This window comes from Salvelinus alpinus, chromosome 24, assembly GCF_045679555.1.
Source record: "Salvelinus alpinus chromosome 24, SLU_Salpinus.1, whole genome shotgun sequence".
NCBI lineage: Eukaryota > Metazoa > Chordata > Actinopteri > Salmoniformes > Salmonidae > Salvelinus > Salvelinus alpinus.
In genome coordinates this window covers 208,048-224,779 of record NC_092109.1, presented here as the reverse complement: position 1 = coordinate 224,779, position 16,732 = coordinate 208,048, and the positions used below count along the sequence as shown (strand labels likewise).

General features: G+C 42.2%; 2 protein-coding genes and 6 non-coding genes across 9 annotated transcripts; 1 reads left to right on the top strand and 7 right to left on the bottom strand.

Moving 5' to 3' along the window:
- Positions 1–5,832: 5,832 nt before the first annotated feature.
- On the bottom strand, positions 5,833–9,479 carry LOC139551695 (large ribosomal subunit protein eL8). The gene is made up of 8 exons (XM_071362961.1): positions 9,426–9,479; positions 8,471–8,591; positions 8,083–8,232; positions 7,650–7,790; positions 7,370–7,449; positions 6,982–7,112; positions 6,663–6,732; positions 5,833–5,972 (listed from the first exon to the last, which is right to left on the bottom strand). Exons 1-8 carry the CDS (start codon positions 9,426–9,428, stop codon positions 5,868–5,870), a joined length of 801 nt encoding a protein of 266 aa, XP_071219062.1. The 5' UTR covers positions 9,429–9,479; the 3' UTR covers positions 5,833–5,867.
- Positions 6,810–6,875, bottom strand: LOC139552892 (small nucleolar RNA SNORD36). The gene has a single exon (XR_011670553.1). It is a non-coding gene; the product is annotated as a small nucleolar RNA SNORD36 (small nucleolar RNA).
- LOC139552927 (small nucleolar RNA SNORD36) lies at positions 7,202–7,278 on the bottom strand. The gene has a single exon (XR_011670584.1). It is a non-coding gene; the product is annotated as a small nucleolar RNA SNORD36 (small nucleolar RNA).
- On the bottom strand, positions 7,532–7,599 carry LOC139552891 (small nucleolar RNA SNORD36). Its single transcript, XR_011670552.1, has one exon. It is a non-coding gene; the product is annotated as a small nucleolar RNA SNORD36 (small nucleolar RNA).
- On the bottom strand, positions 7,919–7,987 carry LOC139552898 (small nucleolar RNA SNORD24). Its single transcript, XR_011670559.1, has one exon. It is a non-coding gene; the product is annotated as a small nucleolar RNA SNORD24 (small nucleolar RNA).
- On the bottom strand, positions 8,331–8,399 carry LOC139552899 (small nucleolar RNA SNORD24). Its single transcript, XR_011670560.1, has one exon. It is a non-coding gene; the product is annotated as a small nucleolar RNA SNORD24 (small nucleolar RNA).
- LOC139552890 (small nucleolar RNA SNORD36) lies at positions 8,670–8,746 on the bottom strand. Its single transcript, XR_011670551.1, has one exon. It is a non-coding gene; the product is annotated as a small nucleolar RNA SNORD36 (small nucleolar RNA).
- LOC139551696 (mediator of RNA polymerase II transcription subunit 22) lies at positions 9,470–13,703 on the top strand. 2 transcript variants are annotated; one of them, XM_071362962.1, is made up of 5 exons: positions 9,470–9,581; positions 9,827–9,975; positions 11,033–11,113; positions 11,421–11,629; positions 13,380–13,703. In XM_071362962.1, exons 2-5 carry the CDS (start codon positions 9,853–9,855, stop codon positions 13,579–13,581), a joined length of 615 nt encoding a protein of 204 aa, XP_071219063.1. In that variant the 5' UTR covers positions 9,470–9,581; positions 9,827–9,852; the 3' UTR covers positions 13,582–13,703. The 2 variants fall into 2 exon arrangements, with proteins under 2 accessions (XP_071219063.1, XP_071219064.1); XM_071362963.1 differs by lacking the exon at positions 13,380–13,703 and having other exon boundaries at positions 11,421–12,651.
- Positions 13,704–16,732: the final 3,029 nt, after the last annotated feature.

The window sequence follows — 16,732 nt, the reverse complement described above, 5'->3', positions numbered from 1 at the left end:
AAGTGCAAGAGAAAGACGAAGACAAACAAAAGGAAGATGTAGAAGAAGGATGAGAGAAGAGTTTGACCAACTGTATCCAATCTTGGCAACAGCAACGCCACAGCCACCACCCCCTCCGGTTCCTCTGGGAGGACTTCTTGGTGGGGTGACCAACAACCATGCCAAAACCACCCCCTGGGTGCCAGACTAGTGAACCCCGGGTACGGGCCAGTTTCCGTGGAACCGCGGGCAGGTTCCACGACCATGGAACCTGCCCGCACCCCAGCCTATTATTGGCAGCAGGCGGGAGCCTATGTAGAAGAGGTGAAACCCAAAATTGATTAAAAACCCAAGATAACCCAAGATAAGGCCAACACCAAAGACCGACTATGACCTTAGACGAAGGGACAAAGCCGGCAGCCCTCCAGAATCCAGCTCTGATAAGGATGATAAAGACCGCAAAGGAGACGAGCGGCACCTACTCAAGCTCTTCCCACTGATATTATATCCAAACCCTCGGGGGAGCTGCTATGACTGTGGATCGACTCTGGGATGTGGATGAGGTGAAAGCCATTGTAAAGGATGTGACTGACCCCGTGAAAGATGCTATGACGTTTGAAGAAGAGGTGAGAGAAATCATTGCCATGTATAACCCCACCACTTGTGAAATTGAGGAAATACTCTGTCGGTGTTTGAAGTTGTGAAACCAGTGTAAGGGAGGTTGGATCAGGGATGCAACTCACTGCTGTGTTTGATAATGTAAAGACAACATACCCAAAGCACACAGACTGGCAGAAAATACATTCCACCGTGATGAAGGCCGATGAGAGCTTTGAGGACTATCAGGAACGAATGGAGAAGATCTTCCTCCAGAACTCTGGTCTGACCCTTTACGAAGAATCATATGGCAGCCTGCTGTGGCCTGTGACAAGACTTGATAACAGCTTGACCACTACATGCATTGGGTGGGAGACAAAGACCCTTGCTGATGTGACTGACCATGCAGAAAGACAGATCAGGTCGAAGAACTCCAAGACTGGTGCTAAACTACAAGCTGCACAGTTTATGTTTTTCACTGGAGGAGAAGGATGAGGAGGAAGAGGATACTGTGGAGGTGGAGGTCAAGGACGAGGTAGAGGAAGGGAGAGACTGGAGATGCTACAACTGTGGCAAGCCAGGATATTTAGCAAGGGACTGTCCTAGTGATGGAGATTACCAGGGTGAATGTCCAGGACCATCTGAAGATGTAAGGGTTGGAAATCCCTTTGGTGGGTAAAGAACATAGGATGAGGTGGAAACAGAAGAAGATTCCGATGATGAAGAACCACAAGAAACATGCCAGATGCTGAAACGTACCACCTTTTCGACTGAAAGGTTCCTGATGAAATTGAAATACTTGGCCAGATGATTCCAATCCTAGAAGACACCGGGGCTGCTATCTCAGTGTTGAAACAATCTGCCCCAAAAGTAATCCACAATGTTGGAGCATCAGGAATTCCCACTAAAGAATGCCTCACTTACGTTAAATGGAAAGATGGAAGTTGGAAACATCGATTTCTGTACTCCTCCACCTGCCCTGTAAACCTCCTAGGAAGAGATCTGATGTGCAAGATTAATTTGACGATCCTGAGGTGGAAGGTGAACTACAAGAGAGATCACTTACCTCCCCACACCACTATGCATGGGAGGTCCCGGAACATCTTCACTACACAGCAGCTGTCCCCTCATGTGGAGAAGACCCCGAATATCAACTGTTGGGATCTAACTTGAAATATCCTTATTCATGTTAACATATTAGAACTGAGTGTATGGAAATCTACTGAGTGAGAAAGGGGACTGCAGAAAGTTTACATTCTGTCAGAAATCTCATATATCATATGGAGAGGAGAAGGGCAATGGTCTGGTTTCAGTCAACAGATAAGGCCGTGAGTTGGGGAGGAATTTAGGAATTTGGGCCGAGGTCAGGTCAGAGGAAGTGAGATAGAACAGTCACCACTAAAATCCTGCCTAACAACAGAGATGTATTGGCTATCTAGGAGTTTACTCTGCCAAGTAGAGGGTATAAATATATGTACCAGTGTAAACATGTCTTTGTCTTTTTCAGCTGTTTGACCCAGTGGGTGAATAAACTTGTTTTGAGCTTTTCCTAGTTTTCCGTCTGAGTTTTTACTCAGTTTGTCAGAACCTAACACAACAAAGATGGACAAAGCAGAAAAGCAGAGTGGAAGTGACAATTGATGGAATATGCTATGGTGAGGAATTTACAGCTGTCGGAGTTCTGATGTCTGATGTACAGAGAACACTGTATGAAGTAACAGGTGCTGTCCCACATTGTAGTATGTAAAAAAACAATACAGATGACAGCCAATGATTGGGTGGCCTGGGAAAGTGATGGGAAGTGGTCACCATCAACAGCAACCTTTTTCCTCCACTTTCTGTGCTACCACCCAAACGATACCGAAGAAAGAACCTATTCCTGCAGAGAATTTGATGGTCGAGTCTCAAGATAACTTGAACATACCAGAGCTGGATGAAGTGCCAGAACAGCTCTGGGCTGTCTCCAAGACCGATATTGGGAAGATGAGAGGTGCCACCCCGGTGAATGTTGTCCCGAAGTATAATCACAGACCATATAAAGCTCAGTACACTCTTAGCAAAGAAGCAGAAAAGGGTATTATTCCCATCGATCAGGCCCTGGTTAAAATGGGGCTTTGATGCCATGCCCAAATTCTCCCTGTAACATCCTTATTTTACTTGTTATCAAATCAAATCAAATTGTATTAGTCACATGCGCCGAATACAACAGTGAAGACAGTGAAATGCTTACACTGTAGACAGTGAAATGCTTACTTACTAGCCCCTAACCAACAATGCCGTTTAAAAAAATACGGATAAGAATAAGAAATAAAAGTAACAAGTAATTAAAGAGCAGCAGTAAAATAACAATAGCGAGACTATATACAGGTGTGTACCGGTACAGAATCAATGTGCGAGGGCACTGGTTATTTGAGGTAATATGTACATGTAGGTAGAGTTATTAAAGTGACTATGCATAGATGATAACAACAGAGTAGCAGTGCTGTAAAAGAGAGGGAGGGTGGGGTATTCATTAGGTATTGATTAGGTATTCAGGAGTCTTATGGCTTGGGGGTAGAAGCTGTTTAGAAGCCTCTTGGACCTAGACTTGGCACTCCGGTACCGCTTGCCGTGACTAGGGTGGCTGGAGTCTTTGACAAATTTTAGGGCCTTCCTCTGACACTGCCTGGTATAGAGGTCCTGGATAGGAGGAAGCTTGGCCCCAGTGATGTACTAGGCCATTCGCAAAACCCTCTGTAATGCCTTACGGAAGGAGGCCGAGCTGTTGCCATACCAGGCAGTGATGCAACCAGTCAGGATGCTCTTGATGGTGCATCAGTAGAACCTTTTGAGGATCTGAGGACCCATGCCAAATCTTTTCAGTCTCCTGAGGGGAAAAGGTTTTGTTGTGCCCTCTTCATGTCTGTCTTGGTGTGCTTGGACTATGTTCGTTTGTTGGTGATGTGGACACCAAGGAACTTGAAGCTCTTAATCTGCTCCACTGCAGCCCCATTGATGAGAAGGGGGCGTGCTCGGCCCTTTTTTACATGTAGTAAACAATCATCTCCTTTGTCTTGATCACGTTGAGGGAGAGGTTGTGGTCCTGGCACCACATGGCCAGGTCTTTGACGTCTTCCCTATAGGCTGTCTCGTCATTGTCGGAGATCACTGTTGTGTCATTGGCAAATGTTATAATGGTGTTGGAGTCGTGCCTAGCCATCCAGTCATGAGTGAACAGGGAGTAGAGGAGGGGACTGAGCACACACCCCTGAGGGGCCCCTGTGTTGAGGGTCAGCGTGGCGGAAGTGTTGATACCTACTCTTACCACCTGGGGGCGGCCCGTCAGGAAGTCCAGGATCCAGTTGCAGAGGGAGGTGTTTAGTCCCAGGGTCCTTAGCTTATTGATGAGCTTTGAGGGCACTACGGTGTTGAACGCTGAGCTGTAGTCAATGAATAGCATTCTCACATACTGTAGGTGTTCCTGTTATCCAGGTGGGAAAGGACAGTGTGGAGTGCAATAGAAATTGCATTATTGATAGAATAATTTGTATGGTTTGAGATAATGGCTAAAGTGTTCCACTCTGATATTGTATAACGGTGTGAAATGTTTGAGAATCATAAGAAGATGTGTGTAGCTATGTTAGAATTATAATACTAGGGCATTATAGTAAGGATGTAAGCAGAGTGAAGTTGTAAAACAGATAATAGGATTAGGGATTAGGCAAAATATTGGAATTTGCTGTTAGCCTTCAAAATAAAAGTACCTCATTGAAAGTGATGCAGAAGGTTACAATTGGTGTAATCATGCCATATTTAGACTAGATAATGTTAAACAAGGCTGGAATGTGAAGCAATGAAATGGGGTATCCGTCTACTCGGTGACACCCAGAGGAGTACGCAAATATTAGCATTGTAGCTCTTATCGCAGAACTGTGAAATCACCTCCCCAGTCAGCCTATTGTGTGTGTTGACATTCATATTGCATTGTACAGCTTTACCCAAGGTTTGGGGATCAATGAAATGGGGTAACAGTCTACTCAATACCCAATATATTTTTCCCCCAACATCCTCCTCAGAGTTATCAGAATCCAACACACCCACGCAGTATTGGTTTTCCTCTGGAATAGTGTTCAATACATTTACATTTAAGTCATTTAGCAGACGCTCTTATCCAGAGCGACTTACAATACACATAGGTTGACAATAAATGTGGCTCAATTCAGTTCTTTCAGTCCCACAATCAAAGCTACGACACTAATGTTCTCTGGGTGTCATTGACCCACAGGTAAGGCTGTACAGTGAAATAAGTATGCCCCTAATTAAATTCTAAAATCCAATACATCCAGTGTGATTTCAGATTAACAAGTTTTTTGGTTTTAACATTTCAAACTGGTTTAGCATGATCTATTCAATGTCATAATTCTACTATTCGTATTCATTCGCATCAATGATACTTTTATTTTGAAGGCTAACCGCAAAGTCCACTATTGTGGCTCGATTCACAGATGGGCTTGACCACCATTGATCAAATAAGAACCGTCTTATAAATTAGGATTATTTTAGATGAGTAATCTAGCCATAGCTACTGAAAAAGGTTGTTTTGGGGAAGAACATTGTTGCATCCATGAGCTAGCTAGCTTTTTATGACCAGCACTAAGAGCGTGAGACAACTTTACCAGCATCATAGCATACGTAATCGATGAATTGTGACATATGAAATACGAGTGACAGTGTAATCAATGTGTATTAACTGTGTAAAAAAATAAACGCTTTAAATTATTGTGCGACGTGCAGTCATATTCAGGTCGATTGGTCAACACGCTTATTTGACACGTCAGTGTTATTTGACGCATATTTTTTGACATGCAAAGACCCAAATGGCGTTCCATACTCACCTACTTCTTCCTATCATTCAAGGGAGGCGCTTCAGTAAGTTAACGGGCAAACTGCCATGCCACTCTCCCGCTGTATTTCCAGAGTGCACGCTGATACTGTAACTAGCACACTTGTCTCCTCTCTTCAGTCGTATGCTGCATTGTTATGTGAATGATTGGCTGAGACACTTGTTCACATACAGCCAGTAGTCAAGCTTTTCTCATCGGATCTACACAAATTGCGCAGCTCACATTCAAAACGGCAAATTGCGCTGGAAGGTGACTAGTTTGCATCCCTTCAATTGACTGATTTCCTTTTATGAACTCATTAAAATGGTTGATTTTATATTCTTTGTTCAGTATACACACAATCCAATCTGACAAAAGACCAGAAAAAACTGCATATTTCTTGGGACATTTATTTTGATAGCAAACAGCTTATCCGAGCTTGGTAGCCAGTTCCTTGGCCTTTGCCTTCTCCAGCTTTGTGATGCGTGCTGTGGACTTGGGGCCCATGATACCACCTCCCCAGTGACGACGGATCTAGGAAAGGAAGCACATTGTCATGATTTAATTCAGTCTGGTAGGAATGGCATAATAAAGACATTTTAGAGAAAGGCGAAGACTGCAGCAATCTGGTGATTTGTGTACCTCCAGATCCCCCTCCAGTTATGTAGCAACAGGGGGATATCGCAATATTTTTGGACAATCGATATTGACTCCAGTATCAGTTTGTAAAGAGGTAGCGTTAGCTAGAGCTAGCCTGCGGTACCTGTGCCAAAAGGTGGGTATTTTTAATCTTATAGCTTGTTCTCAATCCCACAAAAAACAGTTAGCCAACATGTTCAGCACTACCATTTCCCTAATTGATCAGAACTCGTTCTCATGCTCTCTGTCTCCCTGCAGCATACAGTGAGCAATACATTTGGAACATAAAAATCTCAATACATTTTGTATCGGCACGTAAGTATCGTGAAATTGTATTGTGAGGTTCCTGCCAATTCCCAGCCCTGAAGCCATATACAGAAATGAACACAGGTCTTTAAAAAACATTTCCTTAGTGATCCTAGTGGGTGTCAATATCCCTTTTAAGAGAGCAAATATTTCAAGTCATCTGCAAAACCAAAATGTGAACCCGCAAGATAATCCATTCCATCTTCAGGACACCAAAACATGCTGGCTTGACCACTTGTCAATATTAACAAACAGATGGTGGGCAGACCAGCCACTCACCTCCTCGTATCTGTCATTGTAGTTGGTCTTGATGGCTTCCACCAGCTTGGCAAGGGCACCTTTGTCCTCACTGAAAAGGTAGGAACATGTCATCAGTGCACCGTCACAAAGAACATTTCAGATCCAGTTAAAACTGCACACAATCCTTTGGTTCAGGGTTAAAAAGCTCACAAAGCCACATGTTCAGTTTAAGAAATTCATACATCATTGCCAAAGGATTTAATAAATTTTATAAAGCACAAGCGCAACTTCCTAGAGGTTGGCCTCAGTGCATCAACACCACTTTCACAAATGTTTGGCTATGCCACCTGTTACTTACGGGTTTGTCTGTGTGAAGGCAACTGAAGTGCAGGTCTTTCTGTGCACCAGTCGTCCCAACCTGGCCTTGCCCTTGACAATGCAGTAAGGGACACCCATCTTACGACACAGAGCAGGCAGGAACACCACTAACTACAAAGGGGAAAAGAAAATGTCAAGTATCTATTCTTTATGGATCAAACACTTGACTGTGCTTTTGCGTCTCAACTACAATATTAGTCTTCGCTCAGAATTAAAAAGCTTGTATGTTTTGATCCACATTGAGGATTCAGGTGAAGAAATTCAAGCATCATTGCAAAGAACCAAATTAGCCCATGAATAATGATCACGTCTGCAACAGCTCACCCATAATGAACAAAATAAGCATAGAATGGTGAAAGGAGTCATACCTCAATAGGGTCCACATCGTGGGCAATGACCACCAGCTGGGCCTTCTTGCTTTCCACTAGAGTGGTGACTGTGTTCACACCTATGGGAGAATTCAACATGGATATCAAAAACATGTTCAACAACAAGTTCTGTTGAACTAGTCAAAAACAATTATTGTGGCTGATGCTCAGGGTTAAAAAGTTCAAACTACATGATTGTTTCAGGTGAAGAAATTCAAACATCATTGCATCAAGGCCAAAGTATGTAATCTAAAAATTACTTAAATCCCTCATGCCTCACCTGCACGGAGAACAGGAGGCCTCTTGGTTGGGGTATCTCCCTTTCCAGCAGCCTTCTGCTCAGCGCGGGCCAGCAGCCTCTGCTTCTTCTCCTGCTTGGTCTCCGGCCTGTACTTGTGGGCCAGTTTGAACAGCTGTGTGGCTGCGGGGAAATAGAGAATTAGTACATCCCACTGGATCTGAGGAATTGCAGAAAACATCTGTAACTCCAAGTTGTCAAAAGTTAGGGATCCAGCCGAATAGCTTGAGGGTCTTTCAAGTACAGTAAGGTGCATCAGTGATCTTGGTGGGTGTCAACATTGCTGTTCAGTTAGCAAATATTCTTTCACATCATCTGCAAAACCCACAATATACCAGCCATCTTCAGAAACAATCCCCCCCCCCCCCGTCAATACACAACTCAGCAATATTGATAAGCCCATGTACAGACTTACCTGTCTGGCGGTCCAGTGCCTGGGTGAACTGGTTGATCGCAGGGGGGACCTTCAGACGCTTGTAAAGGATGGAGCGCTGCCTCTGCAGGCGGATGTAGCGGGGCCATTTCACAAAGCGTGTCAGATCACGCTTGGGCTGGATGTCCTGACCTATAAACACGGGGGGGGGGGGGGGGGGGGGTTTAATGCATCTAATCACTTTGGTATGATCAGAAAATAGCCTGAAGCCACTATAATCATGAAAGAAGTGCATCAGCGATCTTGGTGGGTTGTCTGCATTGTTGTTAAGATAGCAAATATTATTTTCATCATCTGCACATGCTGACATGGGAAAATGTCAAAACAGTTGGTGAAAATCTAATAGAAATCCCAGGTTCATTTTACGCACCAATGCCATAGTTCTTTGGTCTCTTCTCGAACAGGGGATTGACCACTTTCTTGGCCTCATGCTTCTTGGCCACTGAAGGGGCTGGTGCCACCTTCTTCCCCTTAGACTTCTTGCCTTTAGGCTATCAAAAACAAGTAGACTGGTCAGCATAACGTTAAATGGTCAAATACATTTCACATAATATAACTTGACTGTGGCTTTAGCTCGGGGTTAAAAAGCTCGTGTTTTGAATCAACATAACAGATTCAGTTCAAGAAATTCAAAGCATCATTGCAAAAGCCATTAATAAAACGTCAGTGGGAACTGGATCATACGCTTGGCGTGAGTTTCCTCATCAACACTAGCGTATTTGGAGATAACGTTAGTTATGGCTACCTAGTTAGCACATTTAACTACCCAACTCTCAAAGGCATACAATGGTTTACTTGACAACTTCCAATTAATTGATAATTTGATATCCTTCACTACTACTGTTATGGACAATGAGTTAACCCAATCTGGGCGCATGGAACAGGCCGTGAGACCCGTAACCAAAACTGACGCGAAGTTAGGCCTTCGAGACAAGTTAGCCCACTTGCTAGCTACGTTACTAGATAACACTTTAGTCCCACATCAACTATACATTTCCCAAGATGCGTAAAAAGTGTAATGCATGATTTAACGTTTCCATAAACTGCATTTCAACAAGTTCCTAGACACGGATTAGGTTAAAATAAAGCACGCTGTATGGGTGGTGTTTCTGCGGACAACTTCTACAGGCAATATCAGTACCAAGTCATGGGAGATTTCGGATAAAACAGCAAAACATTATTACCATACCAATGTGAAATGGGCGCTTGGGTTATGTACGACAAGTAAGAGTAACTTTTATGACACATAAACATTTTAAAAAGAAGATGGTAAGGGATGAAAAGATGTATCTTTTCCCCACCAAACGAAATATCAATACACTCACCATGTTGGATCAGATAGAAAGGAAGACCTATGCATTGTGGGTAATTTAAATTCCGTGGTACCTTGATGTGACGTCATTAACAGTCGACGGCAGGGCTGTTTTTGAACGGGATGTTTCTGTTTTTATAAATAGTATTTTTCAACAATGAATTTGGAGGTAAGTGAGATTTCATGAATAATACTAGACTATATATAGGGTGCACAATCATAGGATATGTCTAAACATATTTGGTTGAGTTCATGCATTTCTATGTTAATTATTGCAAGTTGAGAAAGTCAATACACTTGTGATACACTACTAACGTTAGCCAGTGCCATGCACATGCCGTTTATATTTTTCTGGTTAACAACATAACTTTATGATCGTATTTTATGTTCTTTATATCCTTTATGTGCTTTAAGTGGGTTTGTTCACATTCCTGAATACTATGGCCAGCCAAAGAGCGCTACCTCAAAGCAAGGAGAGCCTTCTTCAGAACTACAACAAAAGACTGAAGGATGATATCAGGTCCATTCTAGACAACCTCACAGAAATCATCAAAACTGCAAAGGTAGCTGTAACATTACGATATTTGTGTGTGTGTGTGTGTGTGTGTGTGTGTGTGTGTGTGTGTGTGTGTGTGTGTGTGTGTGTGTGTGTGTATGTGTGTGCACCACGTGCACAGCATACAACCGGTGTAAAAAGTACAGTGAAACTCTTACATTTAGAGCTCTTTCCGCTCTTTCCCAACAATGCAGTGACAATAATAGTAATATTAATAATATAGATAATATAAAATAGAGTAGCAAATACAAGTAAGAATAAAAACCACATAAAAACTATGATGAGCGTTAAAGAACATGAAAATGCAAGTATGTACTGGTCAGTGCCAGTACCTTATGCAATGTGCAGGGGTACTGGAGTGGTTGAGGTGGGTTTATACATAAAAAGTGACAGGTAGTAGGATATACATGTGAACAGGCCTGAAAAGTTACTGGTAGCAGGTATATATAAATACTCATGGTAATATACTGTAATGACCTGACTGGGTCGTTACAATACTAATGGTAATATATACATGTATTAGTGACCAGTAGCAGGATAAATAGATACAGTAAATACTATTGGTAATGGCAATCGATAATCATTGGACAGCTGCATAATGGAGTAATACATCTAATCAATAATACTTTTAGCAGCAGCGTAGGTTGTGTTTGAGTTTGTATAGACCTGTGGATGGTCTGTGGGAGAGGGAGAGCAGTAGTGGTTAGCAATTTTACCGTGTTATGGCCAGGGGATTAAAGCTATTTAGGAGTCTGTTTGTCTGAGCCATGATGCACTGGTAACGCCTGCCAGACTGGAGCATGGAGAACATGTCTCGGGTGGCTGGAATCTTTGTACGTCCTGGATAGCTGGGAGCTCGCTCCCAGTGATGCCCTGGGCCGTCCGCACCACCCTCTTGTAGGGCCTTCCAGTCGCAGAGTGGTGAGACATAGTGTGTGTGTGTGTTTGTCTGTGTGAGAGAGAGAAACTAAAAAAGTGTTGTTTTTTTACTGAAAGAATGACGGTTCAACCCAAAGAGTCATCTGTATGGTCCAACCAAAATTTGTTGGTTTGTTTTGCTTCAGGTAGAGGATGAGACACAGGTCTCTCGGGCTACACAGGCTGAGCAGGACCATTATGAGATGCATGTCAGAGCAGCCAACATAGTAAGTACATTCATTATACATACATACCACCCAGACTCCCTTGAAACTAAACACGCTTGTCATTAAACCCCAGAGTGTATATTCATGACACTAGTAAAGTAAATGATAAACATGGAATTTAATCCTGGCTCATGTTCATTGGGGCATGAAACAGAAAACATTTGAAAATCTTTTGCAACTAAAAACGTTGGTAGTCCTTCCCTGTTTCAGTCAGTGCTTTCCCCATTTGGTGCATAATGAACATGAGTGCATGTTACAAGGCAAAAGCACCAGTGATAATCCCAGTGCTTTGTTGTTGTGTCTAAAGGTGCGTGCGGGCGAGTCCCTGATGAAGCTGGTGTCGGACTTGAAGCAGTTCTTGATCCTCAACGACTTCCCGTCAGTCAATGAGGCCATCAGCCTGCAGAACCAGCAGCTGCGCTCGCTGCAGGAGGAGTGCGACAAGAAGCTCACCTCGCTCCGCGACGAGATCGCCATCGACCTGTACGAGCTAGAGGAAGAATATTACTCCTCCAGGTACAAGTAGGCTCATACTGTACAGTCGTTGTTCATTTGGCCTACTCCATCATGCCCTATAGCCCCAACCTGCCCCTAAATTATAGCACCTATTCCCCCTCACCGCCGTGCCTTATGAAGGGTTGATCTTACCCCACCACCTCAGTCATATCCATTAGTTCGTTACTGTCTTTGTATGTTGAGTCAACTTCATTAGAATATCCAAATGCCGTGTTCAATAGATGATTGATCTATCTATGGTCAAAAATCAATTGCATTACATTTAACGTGAGAATCTCATCTCATTTAGTTTAAAATTAAATGAAGTGCCTTGTTTGACATGCCTCTGGAAGTTTTTATCCTCATGTATGATAGGTTGTAGGTCTACATGGTAAATGTTACACTCAATCATAAGTGTGGAGTTTCTACTGTATCTGGTTGCTATATTCTTCCTCAGTTTTTTGTAATAGGCTCATGAAAGTGATGAATAAGAGAACATGCATAGAGAGGAGGAAAGGGAAATGTCAGAAAAATACATGTTAAATGCTTTGTAGCATATTTCTTGGACTCTTATGAAGAACAAAAACTATGATACAATCACAAAATCACTGGAAGATTACTTATATTCAGTATATTCAATTGTTGTAGTTTTTCCTCCATTAACATGTCTTTCTAACCCCAAATATAAATTATGGATGTATAGGTTGATTAACCATTGTATAATCACACCAGCCATTTGAAGCTTTCTATGTTATACATTTTCTATAGAATGTTTTTTTGACTGGAAAGTGCTAGACATGTCTCAAATCCAATCTCTATGAGGGTTCCATAAACTTGTTTGAACAGAATCCAGTATCTCTACCGATTCCATCCCTAGCTAGCCTACAAGTTACCAAGCCAGTAACCGTGCAAACTGTGTTCACAAAGCATACATTGTTGCACGAACATCAACTATGGCATTATGTATTAAGTCTATATCAGTCACCTACATAGGACCCACCCTTAAACCCTTTTAAACTTTGAAAAATAAACTAGAGACAAAATAATGTAGTTCGTTGTCTAGTTTGTTTAACTGTGAGAAATCTAGCTGTCTCTGGATGCTGCTTTTAGGCATGCAAGGTGTTGGGGCCACTCTTTTTCTCTGCCTTTGCATTTCCTGTTCTTACCCCTGCATCAGGACCTAATACACTTCTGGGACTATGGTTACAAAGTTAGGTGATTTAGGTGTTTTAAGCACTCAGTTCAAGATGACCCAAAGCTAGTTATTGACCCTTTGCTCCAGGTCATGTTCCATTGATTGTGTTGCATTTGGAAATGGAAAAAACAAGCTATGAACGTGTTCAGTTGACCATTTTGAGATCGCATTGCAGCTGTTAATAGCGAAGACGGACAGGAATGAAGACACACTTATATAGGGATATCATCACAGCACCAGATACTAAACCTACTAGCTAACATTTCTCTGTGATCCTTAGAGCTTAAGCTTGTCCTTTATACTGCTGTTTACTGATTTCTTGTGTGTATCATACCTGTCTGTCTCTTTTGTGCATGTGTGCGCGTGTGTGTGTGTGTGTGTGTGTGTGTGTGTGTGTGTGTGTGTGTGTGTGTGTGTGTGTGTGTGTGTGTGTGTGTGTGTGTGTGTGTGTGTGTGTGTGTGTGTGTGTGTGTGTGTGTGTGTGTGTCTGTACCAGATGTGAGTCAGACACGTCTGCCACTTCCTCTCTGTGCTTTGCTGATTCTATGCCCCCCTATGGTTTTTGTTCTGGTAAAGCTACAGTCAGTGGGACAGTACGGACCTGCCCCTGTGCGAGGCCTACCGGCGCCGGGACAGTTGGGCGTCCCCGGACGGGGGTGACACATCTAGGTCAGCCCAGGAGGGCGTGGAGGACACAGACGGAACCACCTCACAGGAAACTACCCCCAAACACAACTTAAACGGTCACGGGACCACTGGCGCGGTAGATGAGCCCTAAAGCACTGGAGCAGACCATATGGATGGGCACATAGACGGGTTGGGTGACAACGTCAAAAAAATTATGCACACGCATCGATGTGGCCGGAAGGCATGCATTTTTATGATTCTAAATGGTCAGATAGCTAAAGTGACAAGAAGCTTCCAAGTGGGGAATCGTAGGTGACTCGTTTCATCTTGTTCACTAGCTACAGTTCAAGTCGGAAGTTTACATACACTTAGGTTGGATTCATTAAAACTTGTTTTTCAACAACTCCACAAATTTATTGTTAACAAACTATACTTTTGGCAAGTCGGTTAGGACATCTACCGTGTGCATGACACAAGTAATTTTTCCAACAATTGTTTATAGACAGATTAATTCACTTATAATTCACTGTATCACAATTCCAGTGGATCAGAAGTTTACATACACTAAGTTGACTGTGCCTTTAAACAGCTTGGAAAATTCCAGAAAATAATGTCATGGTTTTAGAAGCTTCTGATAGGCCAATTGATATCATTTGAGTCAATTGGAGGTGTATCTGTGGATGTATTTCAAGGCCTACCTTCAAACTCAGTGCCTCTTTGCTTGACATCATGGGAAAATCAAAAGAAATCAGCCAAGACCTCAGAAAACAATTGTAGACCTCCACAAGTCTGGTTCATCCTTGGGAGCAATTTCCAAACGCCTGAAGGTAACACGTTCATCTGTACAAACAATAATATGCAAGTATAAACACCATGGGACCACACAGCCGTCATACTGCTCAGGAAGGAGACGCGTTCTGTCTCCTAGAGACGAACGTACTTTGGTGGTAAAAGTGCAAATCAGTCCCAGAACAACAGCAAAGGAACTTGTGAAGATGCTGGAGGAAACAGGTACAAAAGTATCTATATCCACAGTAAAACGAGTCCTATATCGACATAACCTGAAAGGCCGCATAGCAAGGAAGAAGCCACTGCTCAAAAACTGCCATAAAAAAAGCCAGACTACGGTTTGCAACTGCACATGGGAACAAAGATCGTCATTTTTGGAGAAATGTCCTCTGGTCTGATGAAACAAAAATAGAACTGTTTGGCCATAATGGCCATCGTTATGTTTGGAGGAAAAAGGGGAAGCTTGCAAGCCGAAGGACACCATCCCAACCATGAAGCACGGTGGTGGCAGCATCAAACATGGGGATGCTTTGCTGCAGGAGGGACTGGTGCACTTCACAAAATAGATGGCATCATGAGGTAGGAAAATGATGCGGATATATGAAAGCAACATCTTAAGACATTAGTCAGGAAGTTAAAGCTTGGTTGCAAATGGGTCTTCCAAATGGACAATGACCCCAAAAATACTTCCAAAGTTATGGCTTAAGGACAACAAAGTCAAGGTATTGGAGTGGTCATCATAAAGCCCTGACCCCAATCCTCTAGAACTTGTGGGCAGAACTGCAAAAGCGTGTGCGAGCAAGGAGGCCTACAAACATGACTCAGTTACACCAGCTCTGTCAGGAGGAATGGTTCAAAATTCACCCAACTTATTGTGGGAAGCTTGAGGAAGGCTACCTGAAACATTTGACCCAAGTTAAACAATTTAAAGGCAATGCTGCCAAATACTAATTGAGTGTATGTAAACTTCTGACCCACTGGGAATGTGAAGAAAGAAAGAAAAGCTGAAATAATTATTCTCTACTGTTATTCTGACATTTCACATTCTTAAAATAAAGTGGTGCTCCTAACTGACCTAAAACAGAGAATTTTGGCTAGGATTAAATGTCAGGAATTATGAAAAACTGAGTTTAAATGTATTTTGCTAAGGTGTATGTAAACTTCCGACTTCAACTGTATGTAACCAATAGCTGTAACGATGTATTTGAGAGAGATGTGCTCATTGTGCAAATGTATTTGTGTTTTCAATAAGCATTTGGAGACTAAATGTAGTTTACAACCCTGTGTGTTTTGCCCTATAGTTGCGCACAGGTCGGTTTGGTTGCTAAACAAATCAACCCTTCTATTGGAACAAGAGAATGGACCTCTTCCTCCATCACTGTGTATAACTATGGTTCTAACAACACTCCAAACTGCACAAACATCACACATATTTTATGAAATCAATAATGGTAATCAACTGTAACAGTTCATAAATGCTGTAAGATCTGTAGCAACGTATTTGAAGTTTTAGTGTTGTTCATTCATGAATACTTGGGACAAGATTAGAAGTAATAACACAACTAGTTTGAAGACTTAATTAGCTGGCCTAAACAACTTAAAATGTGTCCCTGGAAATCTAAGATTATAAAGGTGTTGTATTTTGCTCTTTCTGGTGTTAATATGCCCATTATGTACATTGTTGTTGATATTTTGTTAGGTGAAACACATTTCAGTTAACTCAGTGGCAGAGATGTACAGTATTACTAGATGCCATTTTCTTTCGTTCTGTTAAAACATGTTTAAATGTATGACTATAGGACTGCAGGTCATGCAAGTGTATGGATGTTACGTTATTGGATTTTTTTTGCAGCATTATTTTAGTAATTTTGCGATTTAAGTTAGTAAGCGTCTGTTAATTCCATGAAGGATTAGACAAGTCAATAAAACATAATTATAAACTCAAGCTTCGGCCTCTTATCTTTAAAAAAAATCCCAGATATTTCTGGAAAAATCTGAAAATGTATTCTGCTACAACAAAAGGACTTATATTCTAACTTTGACACAAGAATTCTAAAATAGCATGGGAAATGTATTGCAGAAACCAAGGATGGAATGACACCATCACATAATTCAGATTTATGACATTTCACATGCTATCTGCAATGGTAAAATACAAATATATACAATACATAACATTGATCAAGTCACAGACAAAATATGCAAAAAATGCTGGAAACAAAAAGGAGAAGGGGCTATAAATACAAAGGTGTTCACGAGGAAAACAGGCAGATTTTTGTTTTCTGAAGAACATTTAGTGCTGGTTTCCAGGACACAGATTAAGCCTAGTCCTAGACTAAAAAGCATGTTTAGTAGAGATTTGACAATCTCCAGTCCTAGGGCCAATCTGTCCCCAGTATCTGCGATTCATCTTCTTGAACTTCTCGAAGTGGTAGTCATCAGTGGACTTCTCGTTGTTGGGCCTCTTGCGATGGTTGGGTGGTTCCACAGCTGGGACAGACGAGTGCAGATTG

Coding starts and splice junctions, on each gene's coding strand:
- LOC139551695 (XM_071362961.1), bottom strand. Junction 7,791..8,082: donor GGCACTGGACCGCCAGACAG/GTAAGTCTGTAC, acceptor ATTTCCCCGCAG/CCACACAGCTGTTCAAACTG. Junction 5,973..6,662: donor ACAATGACAGATACGAGGAG/GTGAGTGGCTGG, acceptor TTCCTTTCCTAG/ATCCGTCGTCACTGGGGAGG.
- LOC139551696 (XM_071362962.1), top strand. CDS start 9,853: ATGGCCAGCCAAAGAGCGCTACCTCAAAGCAAGGAGAGCCTTCTTCAG. Junction 9,976..11,032: donor AAATCATCAAAACTGCAAAG/GTAGCTGTAACA, acceptor GTTTTGCTTCAG/GTAGAGGATGAGACACAGGT. Junction 11,114..11,420: donor ATGTCAGAGCAGCCAACATA/GTAAGTACATTC, acceptor TTGTGTCTAAAG/GTGCGTGCGGGCGAGTCCCT.